Here is a 25,362-nt window from a genome sequence, read left to right on the forward strand (position 1 = left end):
CACCCTCTCCAACAACTGTAGTCTTTTGCTTTGTTCATTTTAGCCACTCTGACTGGTGTGAGGTGGTATCTCAGTGTGGTTTTGATTTGTGTTTCCCTGATGATGAGTGATGTTGAGCATCGTTTTATGTGTCTGTAGGCCATTTCAATTCAGCTCACCACATGAAATGGTGTATTGTGTCGTAAACACACACACACACTCACTCACTCACTCACTCACACAGTTATCAACAAGCTCAGTGCTTACTCTTGCCACATAAGATGCAACCCGGTGTTTTCTATTAGATTCCATTCTCTTTCATTTAAAAGGAAATTGACGTCATGACTCTGAATTGTTTTCTTAACTGACTCCAAAGCCTGCAGTTTAAAAACACAAACGTAGACAGTACCTCTTATGTATTGAAAGGCTTGCTGTCCCTTGTGGGCAGAGAATATACTGGATAATCTCTTAGAATCTTCTTTTCCTCTGATGTTCTCTGCCTTCTATTTGAGAGGACACCTTCCCACTCTCCTCTCAGAATTCTCTTGGAAATCATTGATGTCTCCTCATATTTACTTTCTTGGTTCTTTGAAATAAATTCAAGCCTTTTGCATCTGCATTTTATTTATTATATTTTTAATGTAAGTTTCCTCTCATTTTTCAGAGATAGCAGAATAGCAAGGCATAGGTAACCATTTTGCCCCGGCCCAAGCTTGGAAATGCACAAGCACCTGCAAGGAGGTTGTTCTCTTGGATTCATGTTACTTGACCAAAAGAGATGAGTCCCGGACTTTCATCAGGGTTCATCGTGAGTGTGATCCATCTCCCTATGTTTCCATCTTATAAATGCAGTGTTTAAATGATCCTGTTTCACTGTGATTTAGTGTCTTTACAGTGACTTTTATGGATTTTGCATTTTAATGCTTAATTTGTATTTTAACCATGGATCGTCTCGTGTCTCTTCTTTTTGTTTTGTTTTGGTGGTTTTTCATTATCCTGCAAGACAGACTCTCTTTGGTCAGATGGCACTGAGTCAGGGAGAGAACCCAAAAGCTAGAGGTTCAGCTGTAGCCCTGGTTCTGCACTAATTCCCTGCAGGAGTCCCACCACTAATTGATAAAGTCTCCAAAGCCTCCTGTGTTTCTCCTCTGCCCATCACACTGCATCAGTTGCATGTTTACTCATTTGTCCCTCCTGTGAGTTGAGGTCCTTTGATTTCATATCTGCAGCTTGGCCCAGCATATGGAAGGAACCAGGGGCTGTTTGTGAATTTTAATTGAATTGAGTTGAATTGAATAGAATTGAATTGAACTGAAAGGCAGGCAGAGACTGGGATGTGAAGAGTCCCATGGTTCAGAATAAGGATCTGGATTTTATCTTGTGGGGATGAAGAGCTCAGAAAGAGTTTCAATGAAGATTTGAATACAGATACAAAGGCATGGAGGCTAGCTAGGAGACTGGGGCAAGAAACAATGAGGGCCTACAGTGAGGGCCTACGTATGGTGGTAGAAGTGAGACGTGGAGAAGAGCCAGAGCCCAGAGATACTCTGGAAGGGATGACCTCTGGGCTGTGGGAGGGAATCGGTTCTGGCAGTGCATAGATGGGCAGCAGAGGCAGAAGAGGATGAAAGATGAGAGTTTATTTCACTGAGTTTATAGTGCCTTTTGGCATCGCTCTCAACTAGTAGAAACTCTTCTCGACTTCTGGATGGATCAGAGCCTGCCCAAGGAAGGGGAGCAGCAATAGAATAAACATCTTATTATCTGTATTCAAGGGGAGGAGGGCCCAGCTTAGGGGAAGATTGGCAGGCCATGGCTCATCAGACAATCTGAGTTAACTTACTACTTGGGGTCCTGTCACTGAACAAGGATTTACATGTAGATTCTCCTTAGATGTACACATAAAGTTGTAAATGCTTGTTCATGATGCAGTCTTTGTTTTTTAATGAACACCCCCTCTCATGATTCCCAATTTAGAAGACATCTTTGTTTAGTTTCTTTGTATCCACTGACCTCGGTTTATTGATGTGGCATCTAGTTAGTTAGCAACTGTCACAGCATAACGGGATGTTAGTCTCTTTGCAAGGTGGGTGGTATAGAGAAAATCCTTGTCTTGGTTGAATGTTCTGTGTCATTTGGGGAGACAAATGCTTGATTAGTGACAATAAGTAACACAGGTACATATTCATGAAAGAGGCAGGAGTTGACTAGGCTTGCAAGGAGCAGTAGGAGTGTTTGGTAGGCTGGGGCTTGAAGTCGGAAGAGCAGCATAAATCTAGAGAGTCATTGGAGATGGGGATATATGTAGGCATATTAAGGGACAAGTATGAGTGGAGTAGAATGAGGAGAATTCCCACGTGGCCAGTGGTTCTCAACTAAGACTCAACTGGAACACTGGTGCTCAATGCAGATTCCCAGGCCCCTCCCCAGCTCTAGGATGGAGTCTTGGACTCTGCATCGTTAAGAAGCCTTCCTCTCCTCTGGGTGGTTCCATTGCGTATGTTTAGAGGACTGTACCTTGAGAAACATTGCTTTAGGCAGTCACTACTTGATGTTTTTGGTAGAATGTAGTAAGAAGATGACCTTGTAGAATGTAGTAAGGCAGGGAAGCACATGGCAGGGGCCTTTTATTACATTAGCCTAAAGCATATGAAACTGCCAATGTTCAACTATTTTTGACCTGCCAGAATGGTAGAATAAACATCTTATTATCTGTATTCAAGGGGAGGAGGGCCCAGCTTAGGATGATGGTTCTGTGAAGGTGGGAATCAGGATTTGGACATATAAGGTAGGACATTCTACATGGAGAGAATAGTGTGAGCTGAGTCCTTGGGAAGGAAAGTGGAGAGTGTATTTTATAACCACAGGAGCAGCATTTGAGTGAGAGCTGAGAGCCCCGAGGGGCAGCAGTGGGACATGGGGCTGGAGGGGCAGGTCAGAGGTAGTCTACGGACATTTCTAAAGGTCAGTGGGTAGTCACTGAAGGCAATAAGTAAAGTATGACACCATTGGAGCTGTGATTTGTAAAGCTTAATGAACTAGACAAAGGGACAAGGAGGTGACTGTGGCTTATAGTAGAGATGAGAAGTATTAAGGTATGGGCAATAGAAATGGAGTCAAAAGTAAGGTTGTCAAATCAAATACAAGACATCCAGTTAACTTGGATCTTATGTAGATGAGTAATTTTTTGTTTAAGCATTTCTCAAACATTGAATGGGATATACCTATGCTAAAAAATTATCCATTTATCCATAATTCAGACTTTAATAGGGTGTCTTGTATTTTTATTTGCTAAATCTAGCAACCTTTGATGGGAACAACAGAGTGATGAGATATTCTGGAAGGAGAGTCTGAGGGTTGTATAGGATAGGATGTGGGGAACAGCCAGAGGGAGGGGAGGGAGGGCATTCTGACAGTGAGTGGGGGGATGGAGGCACCGGAACACATGAGGGTAAGTCACGAAAAAGACACGAGAAAGGTGATGAGCTTGGTTTTGATTTGTCCCATTTAAAGACCACTGGAAGTGTTCATCAGCTACTCAGAGAGGTGAGTCTGAAACCAGGAAAAGAAGCCAGGGCTCTAGACAGAGATTTAGGGTTCAGGGGAAGGAATAGCAAGTAGGAAAAATAAACAAAGAGACCGGTACAGAGAGGACATAGGGAATCCTATTCATTTTTCTAAATGACCCAGTATAGCAGAGCATTTTAAAAGACCATTCAAAGTGCTTGCAAGGAATAATAAATGATATTAGAAACCCTTATGATAAGCAAAGTAAGTAAAATATAATTTTTAAATGCAATATGATCTCAGCTATGTGGGGGAAAAACATTTGTAGATAAAGGCCCACAAATATCTCTACCCACATGTCTTAGTTGATGTCTTTAGTCTGTGAGGCTATAGGAGATTTTCATTTTCTGCATATATATATTTGTCTTTCAAATCTTCTTTAAAAGAGCATATGCTACTTTCAAAATTGGGGGAAATTTTTTTTAATGTTTTAATGTTTATTTCATTTTTGAGAGAGAGAGAGAGAGCATGAACGAGGGAGGGGCAGAGAGAGAGAGAGAGAGAGAGAGAGAGAGAGATAAAGAATCGGCAACAGGCTTCAGGCTCTGAACTGTCAGCACAGAGCCTAACATGGGCTTGAACTCACAGACTGTGAGATCATGACCTGAGCCAAATTTAAGGTAGATCTTGAGAAAGTCAGCATTATTCCATATATCCTTTCGGCTATTAGGATGCAATTTGAAAGAATAATATTTTTTTCAGAAATATGTCTTGACAGCATTTCTTCCATTATTTACTGATCCAGTCAGAGAAAAAGTGACATTTATTTAGTGGGTACTACCCAACCCCTCCCCCAAATGCTTCTTGAAAAGGAGGATGGCTAGACGTTGAAGACAGAGTGGCTATCTAACAACAATTTTAAAAAAGAGCAACAGCTTCATGTAAAACCCTCGTTATTTTAGGGATGGAGGAGCTAAATCCTTCAGAGATGCTTCCTGGGATTCTTGTGAGCTGGAGGGGATGAGGGGGGAGGCCCCCCACTTCGTGAGTTGCCGTCTTCTGCAGTGCACTGCTCCACATTGCCCCAGGGACCTGGTGTAGCTGCTGGCTGAATATTACCACCCCACTCCATATAATAATATCTTTTGCTCATGCTCAGCACAAGGGGAGGAGGCTACGTTGAAGTGTCTCTCTAAACACTCCAACCAAGCATTAATATTCATATAGCTGTTCCATCAACCGAAGCAATTATATTAAATCCACACTCCCAGCGAGAAGCTATCGTATGAATAATCCAGAACTTCAGAAATGCAAAACATTTATGTCAGGTAATGCACGTGTTACTTGATTGAGACAGGGTGGGGGAAGGGACCAGGTTCTACTTCCTAATTCTGTTTTTGTTTAAGCAGCTTCAAAAATTCGTTTGCCTTCTCTGAAGACACTGGTAGTTAGGAAAGTTAATAGATCTTTCTAAAGGAAATTCTTATAACTTGAGTGTCCAGACAGAGGGGACTGGTTAAATTAAAAATTATGGTAAATCGAGGCAGTTGTTATGATCCTGATATAAGCAGTTTTATCGGCATGCAAAATGTCTTAAATATAATGTTAAGTTGGGTGAAAACATTGTGTATAACAGTATGTGCAGTAACCTCAACTATATAAGAATGCATGTATGAACAGAGGAAAGATGGAAAGTGTACCAAAGCGTTCATCAAAGTTTTCTAGTGGTGGCCTTAAGTGCCAATATTTTGTGTTTTTCAGTATATTTCAGTCACTTTCTGTAGTGCATATACAGTCTTTTATAAGCAGGAAGGGGAAAAAAAACAAGTCAATTTGCAATTCTTATCTGTAGTGATCTCGGAAAATTATCACCTGCCTCCAGTGAAAGATTTGTGATGTGTTTACTTAGTAAAAGATTTGTAATCTGTTTACTTAGTAGAGAGATGTTTGGCTAATTTAATTTTATCTAATTGCAGTTGTGGAGAATATAAGGAGGGTGTCATCATGTTTCCAAGCCATTGCTTTAATTTAACAATTTAACCAGCAGTGAGTGAGCCGCATTCAAACAGAGATGCCAACCTTCTCTGCTCATGTTCAGTATAGTCTCTGCAAGGAAGGCTGGTGACCCACATTTGGGTGAAATTTTAATACCTTTAAGCAGAGCATTTGTATGATGGGGTGATTTCTAACATTCGTTATCTTTACATCTTCTGTTTAAATTTGTCTATAAATTTTTCAGCTTAGCATTAAGCTGGATCAGAGTGAATTACGGGACTATTTCTGAACAGGTCAGCAAATTCCTTCTTAAGCTGGGCTGAAAATATAGCTACCTGAGGACATCTGGGTTGGGTTCTTGCACTCAGGCTGGGGACCAAGCTGCTCCTCAAAGCCTCCATCCTAAGACATTCTAAGTCGTTCACATCCTGGCCCCCTTACCACGTTCCAATCAGACCCATCTTTTCACTGGTGTGTTGATTTATTCATTCCATAAACATGCCAGGTGTAGTCTAGGGATTGAGGATATTATGGTGAACCAGACAGACATACCTGGAATGAAGCTAATGGTCTTATCACAGAGACAGATACATAAATATGCAGTTTCATAATACAGTATGCCAAGAGTTGTAATAGGAGTAGGAACAGAATGCTACGGAAGCTTATAAAACAGACATGTAATCCAGCCTGGCCAAGAGAAATCAAGGAATGCTTCCCAGAAGAGGTGGTATCTTAGCTGAGATTTGCATGATGAACTGAATTCCACCTCAAGGAGCAGTGGTGGTGGTGTTTGGGATAGGGGATTAAAGAGAATGTGTTCCAGGCAGAGGGGGTAGCATCTTCAAAGACTTTAAAGCAGAAGGGTGACATTTGTGTTTAAAAAGGTTATCTTGGATGCAGTGAGGAGAATGGTTAGAGGGTAGGAGGACCAGCGAGCACAATGCTAAGCAATGAGAATAGCTTGAATGGACTTAATGTCAGTGGGAATGGAAGAGACAATTTCTCTTCTTTTTGAAGGGAAAAGGAATTTTATTTATTTATTTTTCTTTTACAGTTTATTGTCAAGTTGGTTTCCATATAACACCCAGTGCTCATCCCAACAAGTGCCCCCCTCCATGTCCATCACCCATTTTCCCCTCTCCCCCTCCCCCCATCAGCCCTCACTTTGTTCTCAGTATTCAAGCATCTCTCATGGTTTGCTCCCTCCTTCCCTCTCCCCATCTATTTTTCCCCTTCCCTCCCCCATGGTCCTCTGTTAAGTTTCTCCTGTTCCACTTATGAGTGAAAACATATGGTATCTGTCCTTCTGAAAGAGACAAATTTAAGAAGTATTTGATAGATAAAATGATCAGAGCTTGGTCTTTTATTAGATTTGGAGAAGAGCAAAAGGGTTGAGTCTGGAATGACTCATACGGGGATGGGGAATGCTGGAGGTTAGACAGGCTTACCTGGGAGTGGGACCAGTTCCACTTGGGATTTGTGGGTTTGAGGTAACTGAGCATGTCCAGCGTGAGATTCTAGACTCAGAAGAGAGACCTAAGCTTGAGGTATAAACACGGAGATCATCATGACCCAGGTGGCAGTTGAAGCTAGGGAGAGGCTGAGAAAAATCCAAGGAGAGATGAAAGGATAAGAAGCAGGGAGGTCTAGGTTTCTGGGTTTGAGCCCTGCATCGGGCTCTGTACTAGTGGCATAGATTCTCTCTCCTCTCTCGCTGCCCTTCTCCTGCATGCTCATGCTCTTTGCTTTCCCTCTCTAAATAAATAAATAACATAAAAAAAAGAAGCAATGAGGTCTAGAGCAGAGCCCCAAGGAATGCTAGTTTATCTGGGAGACGTAGAGGAGCCTGAGATGGATGGCCAACAGGGGAGGGTGTGATATCACAGAAGGCATGGAGAGAGGGAAGGAACATTTTCAACTGATGCAGAACCAAATTTCAGTGACTGGAAGATGCTATGGATTGTAAGACATGCCAATATATTATGGCCCGCTGAGACACAATGCTGCCAATTAAATGGTGACATGTCATCGATTGTAAGACACAGTCTGATTTCAGAGATAAAAAAAATGCTAGACACCTTGAATATATGTACTAGAACCCAAGAACTAGAATATGTTGAGGACTAAGCACATCTCTTAGATATATCAGGAGAAGAGCTGTTATTGACTATGTTGGGAGTGTTGTTAGTGGGGTTTGGGGTCAGAAGCAAGATTAGAGCAGCTTGAAGAATAGAGACAGATGGGGTGTTCATTCCAGGCTGCTTCATAAATTGCAAAGATCTTCCAGAGTTCTGAACCAAGAGAGAAACAGTAAGTAAGATAGATACAGTCCAAATAACACCTTTTTCTCCCTCATTAAAGCTAATATCAGAGAATATGGTTTGTATCTGTATCCAAGAAAGCTTCCCAATAGTGAGCCCCAGAATTAGGCCTCTCCTGGTGCTGACCAGCACTCGTGAGGGTCTGCCTGGTAAATCTCACAGCCTGGAGAGGCAGAGAGAACATACTTCCGGAAGGCAAGCAGATCTTGAAGAGAGCCAAGGGTTGGCCTACCCACATGCAGATTCTCCTTCAAACCCCTCACTCAGAGGAGGACAAGAGAGAAGCCAAGAGTGGGATGCATTTGGAGCTGCCTTTATGGAAGGAGGAGTGGAGACACAGCATAAATAACATTATAAAGAAACTGATCCATAAAAGAAAGGAAAACATAGCCCAGACAAGCTAATTGCATTTCCAGCCTCCCTTGCTTCCCACCTCCCTTGCTGTTTGGAAAAATTGCCCATCTCTTTCCTGTGTCTCAATTCTCTTGCATCACCATAGAAGGCCAGATCCTTTCTCCTTTTTCTCCATGAGATCTCCATAGTCTTGCCTAAGATAACCTCTGACATATGTTGGGATTATGTTTTCTTAATGTTATTATTTTATTTTATTTTTTAATTTAAATCCAAGTTAACATATAACATAATAATGGTTTCAGGAGTAGAATTCAGTGACTCATCACTTACATATAACACTCAGTGCTCATCTCAACAAGTACCCTCCTTAATGCCCATCACCCATCTAGACCATCCCTCTACCCACCTCCCATCCAGCAACCCTCAGTTTGTTCTCTGTATTTAAGATTCTCATATGGTTTGCCCCCTCTCTGTTTTTATCTTATTTTTCCTTCACTTCACCTATATTCATGTTTTGCTTTTCAAATGCCACATATGAGTGAGATCTTATGATATTTGTCTTTCTCTGACTGACTTGTTTCACTTAGTATAATACATTCTAGTTCCATCCATGTTGTTGCAAATGGTAAGATTTCATTCTTTTTAAAAAGTGTTTATTTTTGAGAGAATACATGTGTGTGTGTGTGAGTGTGGGAGGGGCAGAGAGAGAGGAGAACAGAGGACCCAAAGTGGGCTCCATGCTGACAGCAGTGAGCCCGATGCGGGGCTCAGACTCACAGACCATGAGATCTTGACCTGAGCCCAAGTCTAGTGATCAAGCAACTGAGCAACCCAGGTGCCCCAAGATTTTTCTTTTTGATCACTGAGTAGTATTCCATTGTGGGTATATATATATATATATATATATACACACACACACACACACACACCACATCTTCTTTATCCATTCATCCATCAATTGGCATTTGGGCTCTTTCCATACTTTGGCCATTGTCAATAGATAGTGCTGCTATAAACATTGGGGTGCATGTGCCCTTCAAATTAGCATTTTCGTATCCTTTGGGTAGACATCTAATAGTGCATTTGCTAGATTGGAGGGTAGTTCTATTATTAATTTTTTTGAGGAACCTCCATACTGATTTCTAGAGTGACTAGACCAGTTTGCATTCCCACCAGCAGTACAAAAGGGTTCCCCTTTCTCCACATCCTCGCCAACATCTGTCGTTGCCAAGTTGTTAATTTTATTTAATTTTTAAAAATGTTTTTATATTTATTATTGAGACAGAGAGAAACAGAGTGTAAGTAGGGGAGGGTCAGAGAGAGAGGGAGACACAGAATCAGAAGCAGGCTCCAGGCTCTGAGCTGTCAGCACAGAGCCTGATGCAGGGCTCAAACCCATGAACTGTGAGATCATGACCTGAGCTGAAGTCGGCTGCTTAACCAACTGAGCCACCCAGGTGCCCCCCAAGTTGTTAATTTTAGCCATTCTGACTCGTTTAACAGTCTTGGTGTTATGTATTTATGTGTTTTATACTTCACTGTTACATGCTCTTAAGTGTTGTCTCCTCACAGTCTAAGCTTCTTGTAGAGACAATGTCTTTACATTATAACGCCCCCTTCATCACTGGGACACTGGCTGATCCATGATAGGTAGCTCAGATTGTTGCAAGGGATTGGATTTTGTGCAAAGAAGTGGTGAGGTGTAACCTCATCTTTGGGCACTCCCAATTGAATAGATGCCTGGGAGAGTCAGAGACAGTTCACAATGGACCTGGCATGTGACATTGGACTGGCATAGTTCCTGTGTGGGTTCCATCGAGCAGGTATATGGCTGACCCACACCAGCATCCCATCTCTAATACAGAGATGGTTTGCTGAAGGGCATAGTGATTGCTCTCCTTTGTACTGACTTCAAAAAAAGGCAAATGATCTTTGAACATCTCCGAGCTCTCCTTACAACACCTAAAATGAGACCAAATCTTTCTAGAATGAGATGTCCCTCTGAGAGTGGGGTGATGGGTGTGCTTGAACCTGGAGTCAAGGCCTATTGAACATCTCCAGGCCCTGCTTTCTTTGTTGGCAAAAGAAATCCAATAAAATGTGTTGGCTCAGCACCCAAGGCCATACCACAATCAGATAAGACCTGGCAGTTAAAGCTAGGGCTTTATTCCTAGTAGTATATTTTCACAACTTGGATAGGAAAGCAAATTGATGAGGTTTCCACTATGCCTCTCAGTATTTGATGTTCCTTCTCGCTTCTTTAAACTGTCGCCAATGAAGCAGAGGTCACAGACTGCCAGCAGCATTTGTTTTTTCAGTAAGAGCAAAAAGAAGGGCATTGTAGCTTCATTACGGATAAAAGAAGGCAATGTTTACAGGGTATCAAAACTTACCTTCTTCCCCGTGGTCTCAGATGACCTGAGGGAAACAGCCATAGATGCATGTGGGAGGGTTAAGGATTCTAAAATAAGCTGGAAAACCTAGACTTCATCATCTTTGGGGTAAGACACATGGTGGGTGCCTGTGGCAGTGTCCCTGGCTGGTGTCTGGCCTGGTACACAGTGAGTCTTCAGCAGATCCTGCCCCCTGGCCACACAGTCAGGGCTGGTCTGGGAAGTGGGTGGGTATCACCAAGTTATTTAGCCTAAGTCATTGGAGCTTTGGCTCCGAATGGCCTTCCAGAGCTCCATCATCATGTTACTGCCCAGTCCCTCAGACATGTGGAAGCCCACACTTTGCAGCAGGTGGGGAAAGCAGGTGTATATGTACCTTCCCCATAGAGCTCAACACATTGTACTCCCCACTGGATGGTGTCATGGACTCGAATTGGCTAGGATGTGGGTTTAGCTGCTCCAACAGAAAAACCCAAGGTCATGGAAGCTTAGACGAGTAGAAACTTGTCTTTCTCTCATGCAGCAGTCCAGGTATCAAAGGGCTAGTATGTCAGCTTCATGGTGTTGGGCACCCTGTTTCCTTCTTACCTGTTGCTTCATCCTAACTAGGTTGTCAACATGGCCTGATGGTCCAAGAGAGCTCACATCCTTGTTCTGGCCATGAGAAAAGGAGAAGAGGAGAAGGGCAGAGCATGACTAGATGTTGCACACATCTCCTCTGAGCCCTCCCCTTAGCCAGAACTTGGGCAAATGGCCACACCTTGGTGCAGTGAAGCCTTTAATTCTGGTCATGTTTGTGCCCAGCTACAAGTCATGGCTTCCATTACCACGAAGGAGAGAACTGGTTTTGGAGAACACTTAGATTCCTAGACCATAGCTCCTTAAGGACAAAACTGTCTCTGATTTATCCTTTTTCCCATCACCTCGCATGGTGCCTGACCAAGGTGGATGTCCCTAAATGTTGACTGAAAAAGAGGGTTGTTCGGAGGACAGAATGCAGAGGACAGCCCTCTGGGAGCATTGCAGAGACTCTCCTAGCACGGAGGCCACGTGGTAGTGTGGAGTCATGGGCAATTATGTAATCTCTCCAGAGCTCACTTTTCTCTCTTTAAAATGGGCCTGAAGGGGGAGGGGGGAAGACAGGTGGTGGTGATGGTGGAGGGCACTTGAGGGGAAGAGCACTGGGTGTTGTATGGAAAACAATTTGACAATAAAATATTATGGAAAAAAATAAATAAATAAAATGGGCCTGAAGATCCCTGTGGAATTTGCTTCACAAGTCATTAAGAGAATTCTTCTTTTATTGTGTCTGTGATTTCCTGAGCACCTACTGTTTTCCAAGTTCAGTGCTAAGGGGTTTGTTCACATTAATTTCATGTAAACCACACAACAACCCTATGATGTGAGTATTACTATCCCCATTTTTTAGCTGGGTAAATTGGGACTGGTAGGGGTTTAGTAAGATGCCCAGTGCCATTGTTTATGTATGTACCCAACAGCTATTGAGTGCCTACTGTGTGCCAGAGCCACTGCTGGGGATATAGTGACTCCAGGTAGGAAGAATGTTTCCAGAGTACAAAGGATACCCATGATAGGAAGCTGCTCTGGTCAAGGGAGGAGGTTGGGGAGTGTTTGGAAGCTTGAGCAGGAGTTACCCAGACCAAGGAGCAGGGGAGAGGTCTGAGATGGTGCTGGCAAGGCCCCAAGGTGAGCAGGGAGCCAGACGTGGAGGGACTGTAAGAGCCGTGGTGTGGTCGTAGGGCAGAGAGTGGCAACAGAGGTGGCAACAGCACCCTCAGGCTCCTAGGGGGGCAACCTGACCTGTCTGGCCCTGAGGCGTGTGTTCAGAGAGGATCATAAAATGCTTGGAAAACATGCTGGGAGCAGCACTAGGGGGGCAGGGCCGGGGCACAGCAAGTTCTCTTTGTGTCTGAAAGATGTCTTGGGACCAAGCCTGACAGCCTTTCCTCACCCTGTGAGCTTGAACTGGACACCCCTCCTACATGCCATCCTATCGTGTTAGAATTAGGCACTCAGCCCTGATATTTCATAGTCACTGGGGTCTCTGTCTCTCACACATCATGTCTGTTGTCCCCCTGCTGTACCTCAGCTTCTAGAACAGTGCCTGCCAAAAGTTGCATGAATAGCTGAATGTATTCTTTCTAATTGGTTTGGGTCTGGAAATGCTTGATGATTTTAGAAGCAGATAATAATGTATACTGCAGAATTGTGTTTTGCTAATACAGGTTACCATTGTGAGGAATCCTAAGAGCACACAATAGGAAAAAGTCGAAAGAAACAGCTGGAAATTTCAGAGTTGCTCTGGCCCCTTGGGCCTGCCACATTCACTCAGAGCCTGTATTTGAATAAACAGGGCCTTGGGGCTCCTGGGTGGCTCAGTTAGTTAAGTGTCTGACTCTTGACTTCGGCTCAGGTCATGATCTCCAGGTTCCTGAGTTAGAGCCCCACAGTGTGGAACCTGCTGGGGATTCTGTCTCCCTCTCTCTCTGTTCCTACCCTGCTTGCTCTCTATCTCTCACTCAAAATAAAATAAAAAATAAAACTTAAAAAAAAATTACAAACAAACAGGGCCTTTTCTGAAGGGTTCCAAACTCAATTGTTAGTTTCAGGGCTGAATTGCTTTCCTACAAATTTTTAACATTTGAGTAAGCTGTTTGATCCTCCCAGGGACCCAGTCCTAGCACGTCTAGCATTTGCCCTGGTCACCCCTCCCCGCCCCCACACCCACTTTCCATGACCCTCCAAACCTCCTCACGTGGGTGTTCCAGACTCTGCCTATCATTAAAGCTAATTATCTACAGAGTCTTAGTTTTCTCCTGGGCTCCTTGCGGGGACCTGCCCTCCTTCTCCATGTGCCTCCTCAGCCCTGTGTCCCACCTCCCACCTGTGTTTTATGAGTGTTCTTCAGACCCAAGTCTATACCCCATGAGGCTGTTTATGTCCACTGCAAAAGTGTAGGTACAGTGAAGACTGCTGCACTGCAGTGGGGGGCAGAGGAGGGAAGAGGATTAATGATCACTGGGATATTGGCTTGGGATTTCTAATTAGACTGAAGTGCCTTACTTCCGCTTTTCATGCCTTTTTCTTTTCCCTAGCTCAGAACATCCACTTAGAATGTATTTTAGAATCTTGGAACACATAGGTGTTTTATTTTGGTTTTGTTTTTTTTTTTAATTTACATCCAAGTTAGTTAGCATATAATGCAACAATGAGTTCAGGAGTAGATTCCTTAATGCCCCTTACCCATTTAGCCCATCTCCTTCCCACAACCCCTCCAGAACTCTCTGTGTGTTCTCCATATTTAAGAGTCTCTTATGTTTTTGTCCCCCTCCCTGTTTTTATATTATTTTTGCTTCCCTTCCCTTATGTTCATCTGTTTTGTATCTTAAAGTCCTCACATGAGTGAAGTCATATGATATGTCTTTCTCTGGCGGACTAATTTCACTTAGCATGATACCCTGTAGTTCCATCTATGTAGTTGCAAATGGCAAGATTTCATTCTTTTTGATTGCTGAGTAATACTCCATTGTCTATATATACACCAAATCTTCTTTACCTGTTCTCCATTGATGGACATTTGGGCTTTTTCTATACTTTGGCTATTGATGACAGCGCTGCTACAAACATTGGTGTGCATATGTCCCTTTAAAACAGCACACCTGTATCCCTTGGATAAATACCTAGTAGTGCAATTGCTGGGTTGTAGGGTAGTTTTATTTCTAATTTTTTGGGGAATCTCTGTACTGTTTTTCAGATCAGCTGCACCAGTTAGCATTCCCACCAGCAGTGCAAAAGAGATCGTCTTTGTCCGCCAGGACATGTTGTTGCTGACTTGTTGATTTTAGCTATTCTGACAGGTGTGAGGTGGTATCTCACTGTGGTGTTGATTTGTATTTCCCTGATGATGAGTGATGGTGAGCATCATTTCATGTGTCTGTTGGCCATCTGGATGTCTTGGGAGAAGTGTCTGTTGTGTCTTTAGCTATTCTTCACTGCATTATTTGTTTTTTGGGTGTTGAGTTTGATAAGTTCTTTATAGATTTTGGATACCGACCCTTTATGTGATGTTGTTTGCAAATATATTCTCCCATTCTGTCAGTTGCCTATTAGTTTTGCTGATTGTTTCCTTCACTGTGCAGAAGCTTTTTACTTTGATGAGGTCCCAATAGTTTATTTTTGCTTTGTTTCCCTTGTCTCTGGAGACATGTTTAGTAAGAAGTTGCTGCAGCCAAGGTCACAGAGGTTCTTGCTTGCTTTCTCCTTGAGGATTTTGATGGCTTCCTGTCTTACATTTAGGTCTTTCATCCATTCTGAGTTTATTTTTGTGGATGGTATAAGAAAGTGGTCCAGGATCATTTTTCTGCATGGTGATGTTCAGTTTCCCAGCACCACATGCTGAAGAGACTGTCTTTATTCCATTGAATGCTCTTTCCTGCTTTGTCAAAGATGAGTTGGCCATATGTTTGTGGGTCCATTTCTGGGTTCTCTATTCTGTTCCATTGATCTGAGTGTTTATTCCTGTACCATCCTGTTTTTATGATTATAGCTTTGTAATACAGCTTCAAGTCTGGGATTGTGATGCCTCCTGCTTTGGCTTTCCTTTTCAAGATTGCTTTGGCTCTTCAGGGTCTTTTCTGGTTTCATAAAAATTTTAGGATTGTTTGTCCTAGCTCTGTGAAGAATGCTGGTGTTATTTTGATAGGGATTGCATTGAATATGTAGATGGCTTTGGGTAGTATTGACATTTTAACAATATTTGTTCTTTCTATCCCAGAGCATGGGATATTTTTCCATTTTTTTGTGTCTTCTTCATTTCTTTCATAAGCCTTCTATAGTGTTCAGTGTATATATATTTCACCTCTTTGGTTATGTTTATTCCTTACTATTTTATGGTTTGGGTGCAATTGTAAATGGGATCAATTCTTTGATTTCTCTTTCTGTTGCTTCATTGTTGGTGTATAGGAATGCAACCAATTTCTGTGCATTGATTTTATATCCTGCCACTTGGCTGAATTCCTGATCAGTTGTAGCAGTTTTTTGGTAGAATCTATTGGGTTTTCCATATAGAGTATCATGTCACCTGCAAAGAGTGAAAGTTTGACCTCCTTCTGGCTGATTTGGATGCCATTTATTTCTTTGTGTTGTTTGATTGCTGAGGCTAAGACTTCCAATACTATGTTGAATAACAGTGGTGAGAATGGACATTCCAGTTCCGTTCCTGACCATAGAGGGAAAACTCTCAGTGTTTTCCCATTGAGGATGATATTAGCGTTGGGTCTTTAACATATGGCTTTTATGATCTTGAGGTATGATCCTTCTATTCCTACTTTCTTAGGGGTTTTTAAAAAGAAAGGATGCTGGTTTTTGTCAAATGCTATCTCTGCATCTATTGAGAGGATCATGTGCTTCTTGTCCTTTCTTTTACTGATGTGATGAATCACATTGATTGTTTTGCAGATATTGAACCAGCCCTGCATCCCAGATATAAATCCCACTTGGTTGTGATGAATATTTTTTTTGATGTATTGTTGGATCTTGGCCAGTATCTTGTTGAGGATTTTTGCAACCATGTTCATTAGGGAGATTGGTCTATAGTTCTCATTTTTTGTGGGGTCTTTGTCTGGTTTTGGAATCAAGGTAATGCTGGCTTCATAGAAAGAGTTTGGGAGTTTTCCTTCCATTTCTATTTTTTGGAAGAGCTTCAAGAGAATTGATGTTAACTCTTTCTTAAAAAATTGATAGAATTCCCCTGGAAAGCCATCTGCCCTGGACTCTTGTTTTTTGGGGAGAGTTTTTATTACTAATCTGATTTCTTTACTGATTATGGGTCTGTTCATATTTTCTATTTCTTCCTGTTTCAGTTTTGATAGTTCATATGTTTCTCGGAATTTGTCCATTTTTTCCAGATTACCCATGTTATTGGTGTATAATTGCTCATAATATTTCTTATTATTGTTTGTATTTCTGCTGTGTTGGTTGTGATCTCTCCTCTTTCATTCTTGATTTTATTTATTTGAGTCTTTTGCTTTTCCTTTTTGATCAAACTGGCTAGTGCTTTATCAATTTTGTTAATTCTTTCAAAGAACCAGCTTCTGGTTTCATTGATCTGTTCTTCTGTTTTTTTGGTTTCAATAGCATTGATTTCTGCTCTAATCTTTATTATTTCCTCTCTTCTGCTGGTTTGGGGTTTTATTTACTGTTATTTTTCCAGCTCTTTGAGGTGTAAGTTTAGGTTGTGTATCTGAGACCTTTCTTCCTTCTTTAGGAAAGTCTGGATTGCTATATACTTCTGACTGCCTTTGCTGGGTCACAGAGGTTTTGGGCTGTGGTGTTATCATTTTCATTGGCTTCCATGTACCTTTTAATTTCTTCCTTAACTTCTTTGGTAGCCCATTCATTCTTTAGTAGGATGTTCTTTAGCCTCTAAGTATTTGTTATCTTTCCAAATTTTTCCTTGTGGTTGATTCTGAGTTTCATAGCATTGTGGTCTGAAAATACACATGGTATGATCTCAGTCTTTTTGTTTGTAATTGAGTCTTTCATTTGGTTATTTTGAAGGAAGAAAAGGAATTAATAAGGTAAAAAAATTAAAATTAAAAAATTGAAAACAACACACACAAACACACAAATCAAATAAATGATGCTAGATCCTAGGTGTGTTTTGATCTGGTTATTAAATGGAGCTTGATTGATTAGAGAAAAAAGGAGAAAATTAAAATTAAAAAATTAAAAACAAGACACACACACACACACACACACACAATCAAATAAACGATGCTAGTTCCTAGGTGAGTTTTATTCTGACTATTGAAAGGAGCTTGATTGCTTAGAGGAAAAAAGGGAAAAAGAAAAGAAAGAAAAGAAAAGCATTTGAAAATTTGAGAAAATGAATATGATGAAATAGAATAACTTGAAGTGATGGAAATAGAATTTGAAAAGAATACAAAAAAGTCAAAATTTAGTTAAAATATAAAGGAAAATATTTAATAAAAATTGAAATAATGTTTTTTATCTTTCTGTTTTCAAGTAAAAAAAAAAGAAAAAGAAAGAAAAAAAAAGAAAATTCAATAGATGGACCAGTGAGCAGACTGAAATAAGATTGATATTACCTCATTTTCCCCTAGAAGTCAAACTATGAAGCACTTTATAGTCCATAAACTAAGCAGGCAGAGACATTTGTGGTGTTACTGGAGAGGTTGGCTCGGTTGGGTGGAGCTTAGTGTGATGGCTCCATTCTCCTCTAGATGGTGCTGCTTAGCTTACTGGGGTGGAATGTTGTGGCGCCTGTAGGTGTGCTTCTGCATGCGCAGGTGGGGTGAAAATGGCATCACCCAGCCACCCAGTCCAGTATCAGAACTCTGTGTTCTCCCTGACCAGGAATCACTCACCTGTCCTTTGTCTCTGGTTTCCGTCCACTCTCTGCTTTTACACTGTTTGTGACCATGCCGTCAGGTTGCCTGGTGGCACCTCCCTCTTAAGTTTTATCTGAGTTGCGGCTGTGTTTCCTGACCCCTCACATCTGAGGGACTCTGGCTTTGACCTGCTCAGACCCTCTGGGGGAAGATCTCACCGAGCAATGGCCGGTGCCAGCCATACCCAGGAATGTTCTCTGGACCTTCTGCTGCTGAGGTCCAGAGACTTGTGGCTGGGTGCTAGTCTGCTTCAGAGGAAGTTCACACAATCATATAGCAGCAGCATTTCTGGGATTATGGAAACTCACACATGGGCCGAGGACCTTCTGTACCCACTTTTCCCCTGGGAATTTGTCCTTCCCACCAGAGCACCACTAGATATTTGAGTTGCAGGGTTCTAGATTCTGTGCTCCTCCTGTTTTTAGAGTGTTAATGGAATTTAAACCCTCTCCTTTCTCCTTTATCCCTTCTTAGTTCAGTCCCTATAGCTGTTTCCACTTTTCTACTTTCTCCCCAGGTGCTTTTGTGGGGATGCTTTTCCCATACTCTGGCCCTGGTCTCTGTCCTCTCTCCACAAGCAAAAACAGCTGCCTGCCCTCTGCGGCTCCTCTCTCCCCCAGTGCACCTCTCCACACCATGGAGAGTTCTGTGGTTCCGGTTGTGCAGATTATTGTGTTAATCCTCAAATCAGCTTTCTAGGTGTGCAGAATGGTTCAGTGTTGATCTGGCTGTATTTCATATATGTGAGGCGGAAAAAAGACTTCCATGCTGTTCACCATCTTGGCTTCTCCCCCTGGAACACTTAGGTTTTAGCATTCTGCACCCAGCACTTCAGTGGAATATATAAATTAGTAAGCTGATTGCCTCAAGTAGTTTGATTGCAAAGTGCATTGGTGTAACTTTTATTCTTCAGTGAATGGTCATTTCACACTAGGGAACAAGGGATGAATGTGAGTGTAGTCTTATCCAGGCCCCTAATTTGTAACCTTAACCTGGGAAGTCATTATTCCCAGACCTGTGTGTAACTTACAAGCAGTCTGCCAAATGCTCTGTATCCTTTCTTTTGACAGTTTCCCCCAGTGACATGTGTCATAAATACATTTCTCATTTACCAGAATAGGTTTGGGTTTGTTTTGAATCTGACAGGTTCTCCAACACCACATTCTTAAATCTCACTAACAGATCATTTATATCAAAACTTCTGCCTTGACAGGAAGAAAGACTGTATGATTTTCAATATGGGTTGAAAATCAAATCCAAGTTCTAACAACACTGAGACTTCCTGGACCCTACAGATTAATTGTGATTATCTTACTGTGAAATACTTTGGGTGGTAGGAACTACTCTCTACTTCTTGTTTCTGTCAAAACCTTTGATTGGAAAAGTATTTACAGTAGGCATGCTGTCATTTCTAAAGATGCTTATTGATTTCATGGTGTGTCTCAACCATAATACGGTTGCCCTTTGTTTAAACAATAAGTATGCCCTTGACGAGTTGTTTATAAACTGAAGTTTTACAGATAAGTTCATATGTTCAATACACATAAGGAACTATTTTACTTTCTTGGTTCATTTATAATTGGAAAAATGACTCTGAATTTGTTTGAGAAGTGTACTGCTCCTATATTAGATTTTGTTTAAGTAAAGGACAATTGAGGCACCTAGGTGGCTCAGTCAGTTAAGCATCAGACTTTTGGTGAGGTCATGATCTCATGGTTCATGAGTTTAGGCCCCATGTCGGACTCTGTGCTGACAGCTTGGAGCCTGGAGCCTCCTTCAGATTCAGTGTCTCCCTCTCTGTCTGCCCCTCCCCTGCTTGTGCTCTGTCTGTCTCTCTCTCAAAATAATAAACATTTTTTTAAATTAAAAAAAAAGAAAGATAATTGACCCTTAAACAGTGTGAGGGTTAGGGGTGCTGACCCTCTGTGCAGTTGAAAATCCATGTATTATAGGGGCACCTGGGTGACTCAGTCACTTAAGCATCCAACTTCAGCTCATGTCATGATCTCACAGTTTGTGGGTTTGAGCCCCACATTGGACTCTATGCTGACTGCTTAGAGCCTGGACCCTGCTTCCGATTCTGTGTCTCCCTCCCTTTCTCTGTCCCTACCCTGCTTTTTCTCTGTCTCTCAAAAATAAATGAACATTAAAAAGTAAAAAAAATTTAAAAAAAAAGAAAATCCACGTATAACTTTTGACTCCCCCAAACTTAACTACTAATAGCCTACTATTGACCAGACACCTAACTGCTAAAATAGTCAATTAACATGTAATGCATATAGGATGGATTTTTCTATCTTGTATATATGATATACTATATTATTACAATAAACTAAGCCAGAGAAAAGAAAATATCATTAAGAAAATCATAAGGAAGAGAAAATACATTTATGGTAGTGTACTATATTAATTGGGAAAAATCCACATGCAAGTGGTCCTGTGCAATTCAAACCCATGTTGTTCAAGGGTCAGCTATAATCTTAATGAGAATCAGGCAAGATTACCAGTGGTCTTGTACTCTCAATTGTTCTGACTCAGTTATACCACATTTCATCACAATAGGAGACTGTAAGATTTGTAAATTCTACATTTTCTCACTAATACTCAAAACACTCAGGAAAATCTGCTCTTGTAAGAGTCACTTCGTGCTCTTTCTCATCTCATTCTTTCTTTCAGGGAGTGATGTGGGTGCCGCCAGCTCAGAGGTGGGGATGATTTGTGATGTTTTGCTGAAATATTAGATAACTTACTAAGTGATTTCTCACAGTCTTCTCAGCCCAGAGCTCCACAATTCTGTGTATTCTGGTCACCTCTTTCTACATTATAAACTTCCCCTCAACTTAGTAGTATAAGGAATTTTTTACTGTTCCTCACCATTCTGTGAGTTGTTTATCCCAGTTGGCTGGTTCTGACTTGGGCTTTCTGAATGTGGCCGCACACCAGCATCGGTGAAGGCATCTGAAGGCTTGACCAGTCTGGTGGGCTGGCCAAGATGGCTCATTTACATGACTGGCAGAGGCTGGCTGACAGTGGAGAGCTCAGCTGGGCTGTCCACCAGAGCACTGATATGTGACCTCTTGCATGGCTTATTCTTCTCAAAACATGGTGTTTGGGTTCCAAGAAGGGGCATACTATAGTAAGTGTTCCAAGAGACCCAGGCAGAAGCTGCAAGGCTTCTTATGATCTTACCTTTAAATCCCAGAATGTCACTTCTGCGACGCTCAAGGCAAGGGACTGAAGCAAGTCAAGAATCAAGGGGAAGGAAAGTAGGGCTTGCCTCTTGATGTAAGTTGCAACCTATGGATGGGGTCCATTTTTTGACTGTCTGCTATACTGCATGTTAGAAGAGCTTTCTCTAGAAGAATAAGATTACATAAAAATGAAAGAGATAGGGGCATTGCAGCGCAGTGGGTAGGGTGTGGTTATAGAATGCTTACTATATATGAACTAATGGCCAGCCTTGTTGGTTAGAACTCAATACCAGGCAGCACACACTGAATGAGCCCATCTCAGTAGAAGCTGGTAGCATCCCACAGAGAGAAGCATTCCGATGCAGTGGCCTCTGCCCTAATGTAACCTCTTCATGGTACAGATTATTGAAAACCTCCTGGGAAGGGAATTGAACTAGCACCATTTTAAAGGCATTTTTATCTAAAACTTCATCGAAAAAAATTTTATCTACATCTGCATGCTTGTATCTTATTCATACTGAGTCAGTGAAATGATCTTCATAAGTCAGAAGTGCACATTGCTGCACAAAGACATAGGAAACTGAAGTAATGTGTCTAGTACACTTGATTTCCAGCTCATGCTGTGGAGGTGCTGGGAGAAGGCTATGCCCATGGAGTACCTTATATACTTAGAATGGATACTTTGGTGTTTGAGAAAAGATCAAGTTCTGTCCAGGTGCTTGGGAGTCTAATTGCCTCCTTGGCCTCAATGAGGAAAATACCTGCCTGTTAATCATAGGGAGTCATGGGCACTTGTGTTCCTGCAGAGGAGTGTGGCTGGTCTGGTTACGTCAGCCAACAACCCTTGAGGGTTGTGAGGGTTACTCTCCACCCTTGTAGCCTTCTTTATTACCCCCTGCATACTCTTCTCCGGCTCTCTGTAGATTCAAATTTGTGTTTATCTGTGCTAAAAATTTAGAGGCAAGATAAACAACATTGCAAGCCATTTATAACCAGAGGCTGTGCCGGGAAGGAATTGGGCTTTCCGTTAGACGTATGTTAAAATGTTGGACTTTGTGAAAGGTTGGGAGAATAACCCTAGATGTGAAAAGCAGGTGATTAGAGGAGATTGACCCAAGTTTGACCCAGAGTATGGCTATGTGAGATTAGTACTCTATCGACTTAATAAATATCCTCTTTTGGGATGCCAGGCATGGAGGGTGATGGAGATGCCATGTGTGTGGGACCCATGTTTTTATATGACCAGGAGGGCCTCTGGCAAGAGGAAGGGACATGAAAGGAGGCGTGGGAGAGAGGGTGAGGAATGAGACACCAAACAAACACAAGCCTTGGGGCAGTGGATGGAGTATGGGAGAGAGTGAATTCCACCTTCACCTGCCTTTTTCCATGAGGATCTTCCAAAACAGCGGAGATTTCTCTTGATCTTCAGCTCCTGATGGAGAGGCCATTCCTTCTCCATACTATTCACCTCTCAGTCAGTCACATGAATGGAGATCCACAATTCAGCCTCCTTCTTTACTTCTCTTTTGTCCACACATATTGATAGAACTCCTACCTAGGTGCCAGACACTGTGTGACCTGGAAGGAAATCTCCTATTGGGAGTTACACAGTAAATAAGGGAACAAATAATGTAGTTATAGATTGTGATTGTGTTTTGGGGAAATGGGGGTGTGATGGAGAATAACAGGGACTTCCCACTTTGAATAGGATCTTCAGGAGGTAACTAACAGTCAGTGACCCCAAAGTCATTGGTTAAACTTTGACATGTCTTATATGGTATTTTAAAGTTCCTTAAATTGCATGTTGTTAAGGTTCAAAATAAAACCTGTAGTTTTTTTTCCTTTTATGAGCTCAAGTTGTAGAATGCCAAATGGGGAGACAAATGGATGGCCAGACACCTTCTGGCAGACACTTTCTTCACTACCACTTTCTCTTCCTAGGGAAAGGAGACGTGTTTGGAGATGTGTTCTGGAAGGAAGCCACTCTTGCCCAGTCCTGCGCCAATGTTAGGGCCTTGACCTACTGTGACCTGCATGTGATCAAACGGGATGCCCTGCAGAAAGTGCTAGAATTCTACACAGCCTTTTCCCACTCCTTCTCCCGGAACCTCATTCTCACCTACAACTTGAGGAAGAGGGTAAGCTGGCAGTTTTGGTTTCTTTTCTACCAAGAACAGTCTCTGTGCACTGAGAATAACCACATGGGCGGGAAAGTCCTTTCGCGGTTTGTTTAAGTGGAGCAATGGTTTCTATAGAGGTTTTGTGCATGGCTTGCTCTTCAGAGCTTTTGCTATGAAATAAGGGCAAGAGGAATGTTGCTAGATTAAAAGATGGATTAATTTTGCTGCAGAAAGGATTGGTTCATCAGTATGTATGTGGGCTTTTCCCCAGCAATATCTAGACCTTCTGGCATTTTGAAAAGATGAGCAAAAAATGAGGTCATTAGTCAGAAAAATGACTGAGTGGGGCTACTTAATTCAAATAAACTGAATTCTCCCTGGTGACTAAGACTCACTAAATGGTGTGAGGCCATTCACCAGCTGATAATAATAATTTTTAAAAGCTATGAAGATGATTCAGTTGGGTCCTGAAAATCAGAAGGTATGGAATCTGATTGCCTAGAGAGTATCCTGTATACACCTGCTGATTTAAGAGTTGTTTTAAGACCCAGAGAGGATTTCTGGTCTGAAATGGTTTCCTTCAACCCTCATATCATCAAGATTGTTCCATCTTCCTCTGAGAGGATTAAAGTATTCATCTTGTACTCTTTAGGTTTTTCATGAGTGCCTTTCTTGTACTTCATCTATCTCTTTTAGTTAACAAGGTAGCTCTGACCTATAGAAACCAGCTATAGGGAGTATCATAGGAATCTTTCAACAAATGGCCTCATAATGTTTCCTCCAAAACTGTTCATCTTCTTATGGTCCTTGCCTCTGTTGACACTGTATTACCCCAAGGATCCAAGTTAGGAACACTGGCGTCATGGTTGTTGCTTCTTTCTGGTCTCCCACATCTCAGGTTACTCTGCAGATCCTTTGGGTTTCACCTAAGCTCTCAAACCTGGGTCCACACTCTACTTCCACCCTGGGGCTCTCCCTGAGCTCCCAGGACACAGCGCTCAGCTGTAGACCTGCCCTGTGTCTGGCACCATGCAACAGGCTCCTGCTTGTATCTGTCCTCAACACAGCACTCCCTCCTTTGGCCTCCTTTTGATTGTATGACCTTAAGAACAAAGTGGATCATGTCCCTTCCTTTGTAAAGATTTTTTGCCCTCACCCTAACTTTAGGATAATGTCTGTATGCTTCAGCATGGCTTATGTAGCTTTTCACCTCTGGCCCTAACTTAAGCCCCGAGCCCCAACCTCAGCTACTCCTCCCATGCCCACCTCTACCACCCCGAACACTCCCACCGTGAAGACTCTGCACGGCACTGCAAGCGTCACACCCTTTTCAGAGCCCTGGGCTTCCTCAGCCAGACGTTCTTTTATCTCCTCTCTGTGACAAATACCTGTTAACCCTTAAGACTACTGAAATGTTTACTCGTTCACTCATCAAACCCAGCACACACCAGCTGAAAGAGACTAGACATATAAAGCTGAATAACACCCAGTTCCTTCTCTCCAGGAACCTAAAGTCTAACAGAGACAATCAACACAGGAAGGATAAATGTGGTATGTGAGGCTAAGTACAAGGAGTGTGATTTGTCCAAGATACTGTGGGAGCATGAAGGAGGAGGGCAGCTCACGGGGGAGCTGGAGGGAAAGTGTTGGGGAGGGGAGTGATACCTGAATTGAGTCTAAAAGGATGAGTTTGTCAACAGTGAGAGGAGGCAGGTGTTTCAGGGGGAAGGGCAGTTTGAGCCAAGGCACAGGGAAAGGAATCAGCCTTTTGTCTTTCAAGTTACTTATACAAGGTTCCAAATGCCTACCATGGGGTTACCCCTAGATATGCTTGTGAGTCCCTGCTGAGAGGCCCAAGAGGGCAAGGCCTGGGTACCTGGGTGGCCCCAGTGCCTAACCCAGTACAGATGATTAATAAACATTTAGGGATGCCAAAGAGAAAAAGATGGGATTCCTAGGCCTCAGTTTCCACATCAGAAAATGCGAGGTTATGGATCATTTTTATGGTTCTGTGATTTGAAGGCTGGCCATTTACATTCTCATCGGGAATGGGCAGTGGTGTTGAAGTG

General features: G+C 42.2%; 1 protein-coding gene across 3 annotated transcripts in view; it reads left to right on the forward strand.

Moving 5' to 3' along the window:
• KCNH1 (potassium voltage-gated channel subfamily H member 1) overlaps window positions 1-25,362 on the forward strand; it is a 401,581-nt gene that overhangs the window by 290,826 nt on the left and 85,393 nt on the right. For all 3 annotated transcript variants that reach the window (XM_029935335.1, XM_029935336.1, XM_029935337.1), the window contains one exon: window positions 23,115-23,311. In XM_029935335.1, coding sequence (XP_029791195.1) covers window positions 23,115-23,311 — 197 coding nt within the window. The remainder of the gene's footprint in view (window positions 1-23,114; window positions 23,312-25,362) is intronic.

The sequence above is a fragment of the Suricata suricatta genome, chromosome 3 (genome assembly GCF_006229205.1).
Source record: "Suricata suricatta isolate VVHF042 chromosome 3, meerkat_22Aug2017_6uvM2_HiC, whole genome shotgun sequence".
Taxonomy (NCBI): domain Eukaryota; kingdom Metazoa; phylum Chordata; class Mammalia; order Carnivora; family Herpestidae; genus Suricata; species Suricata suricatta.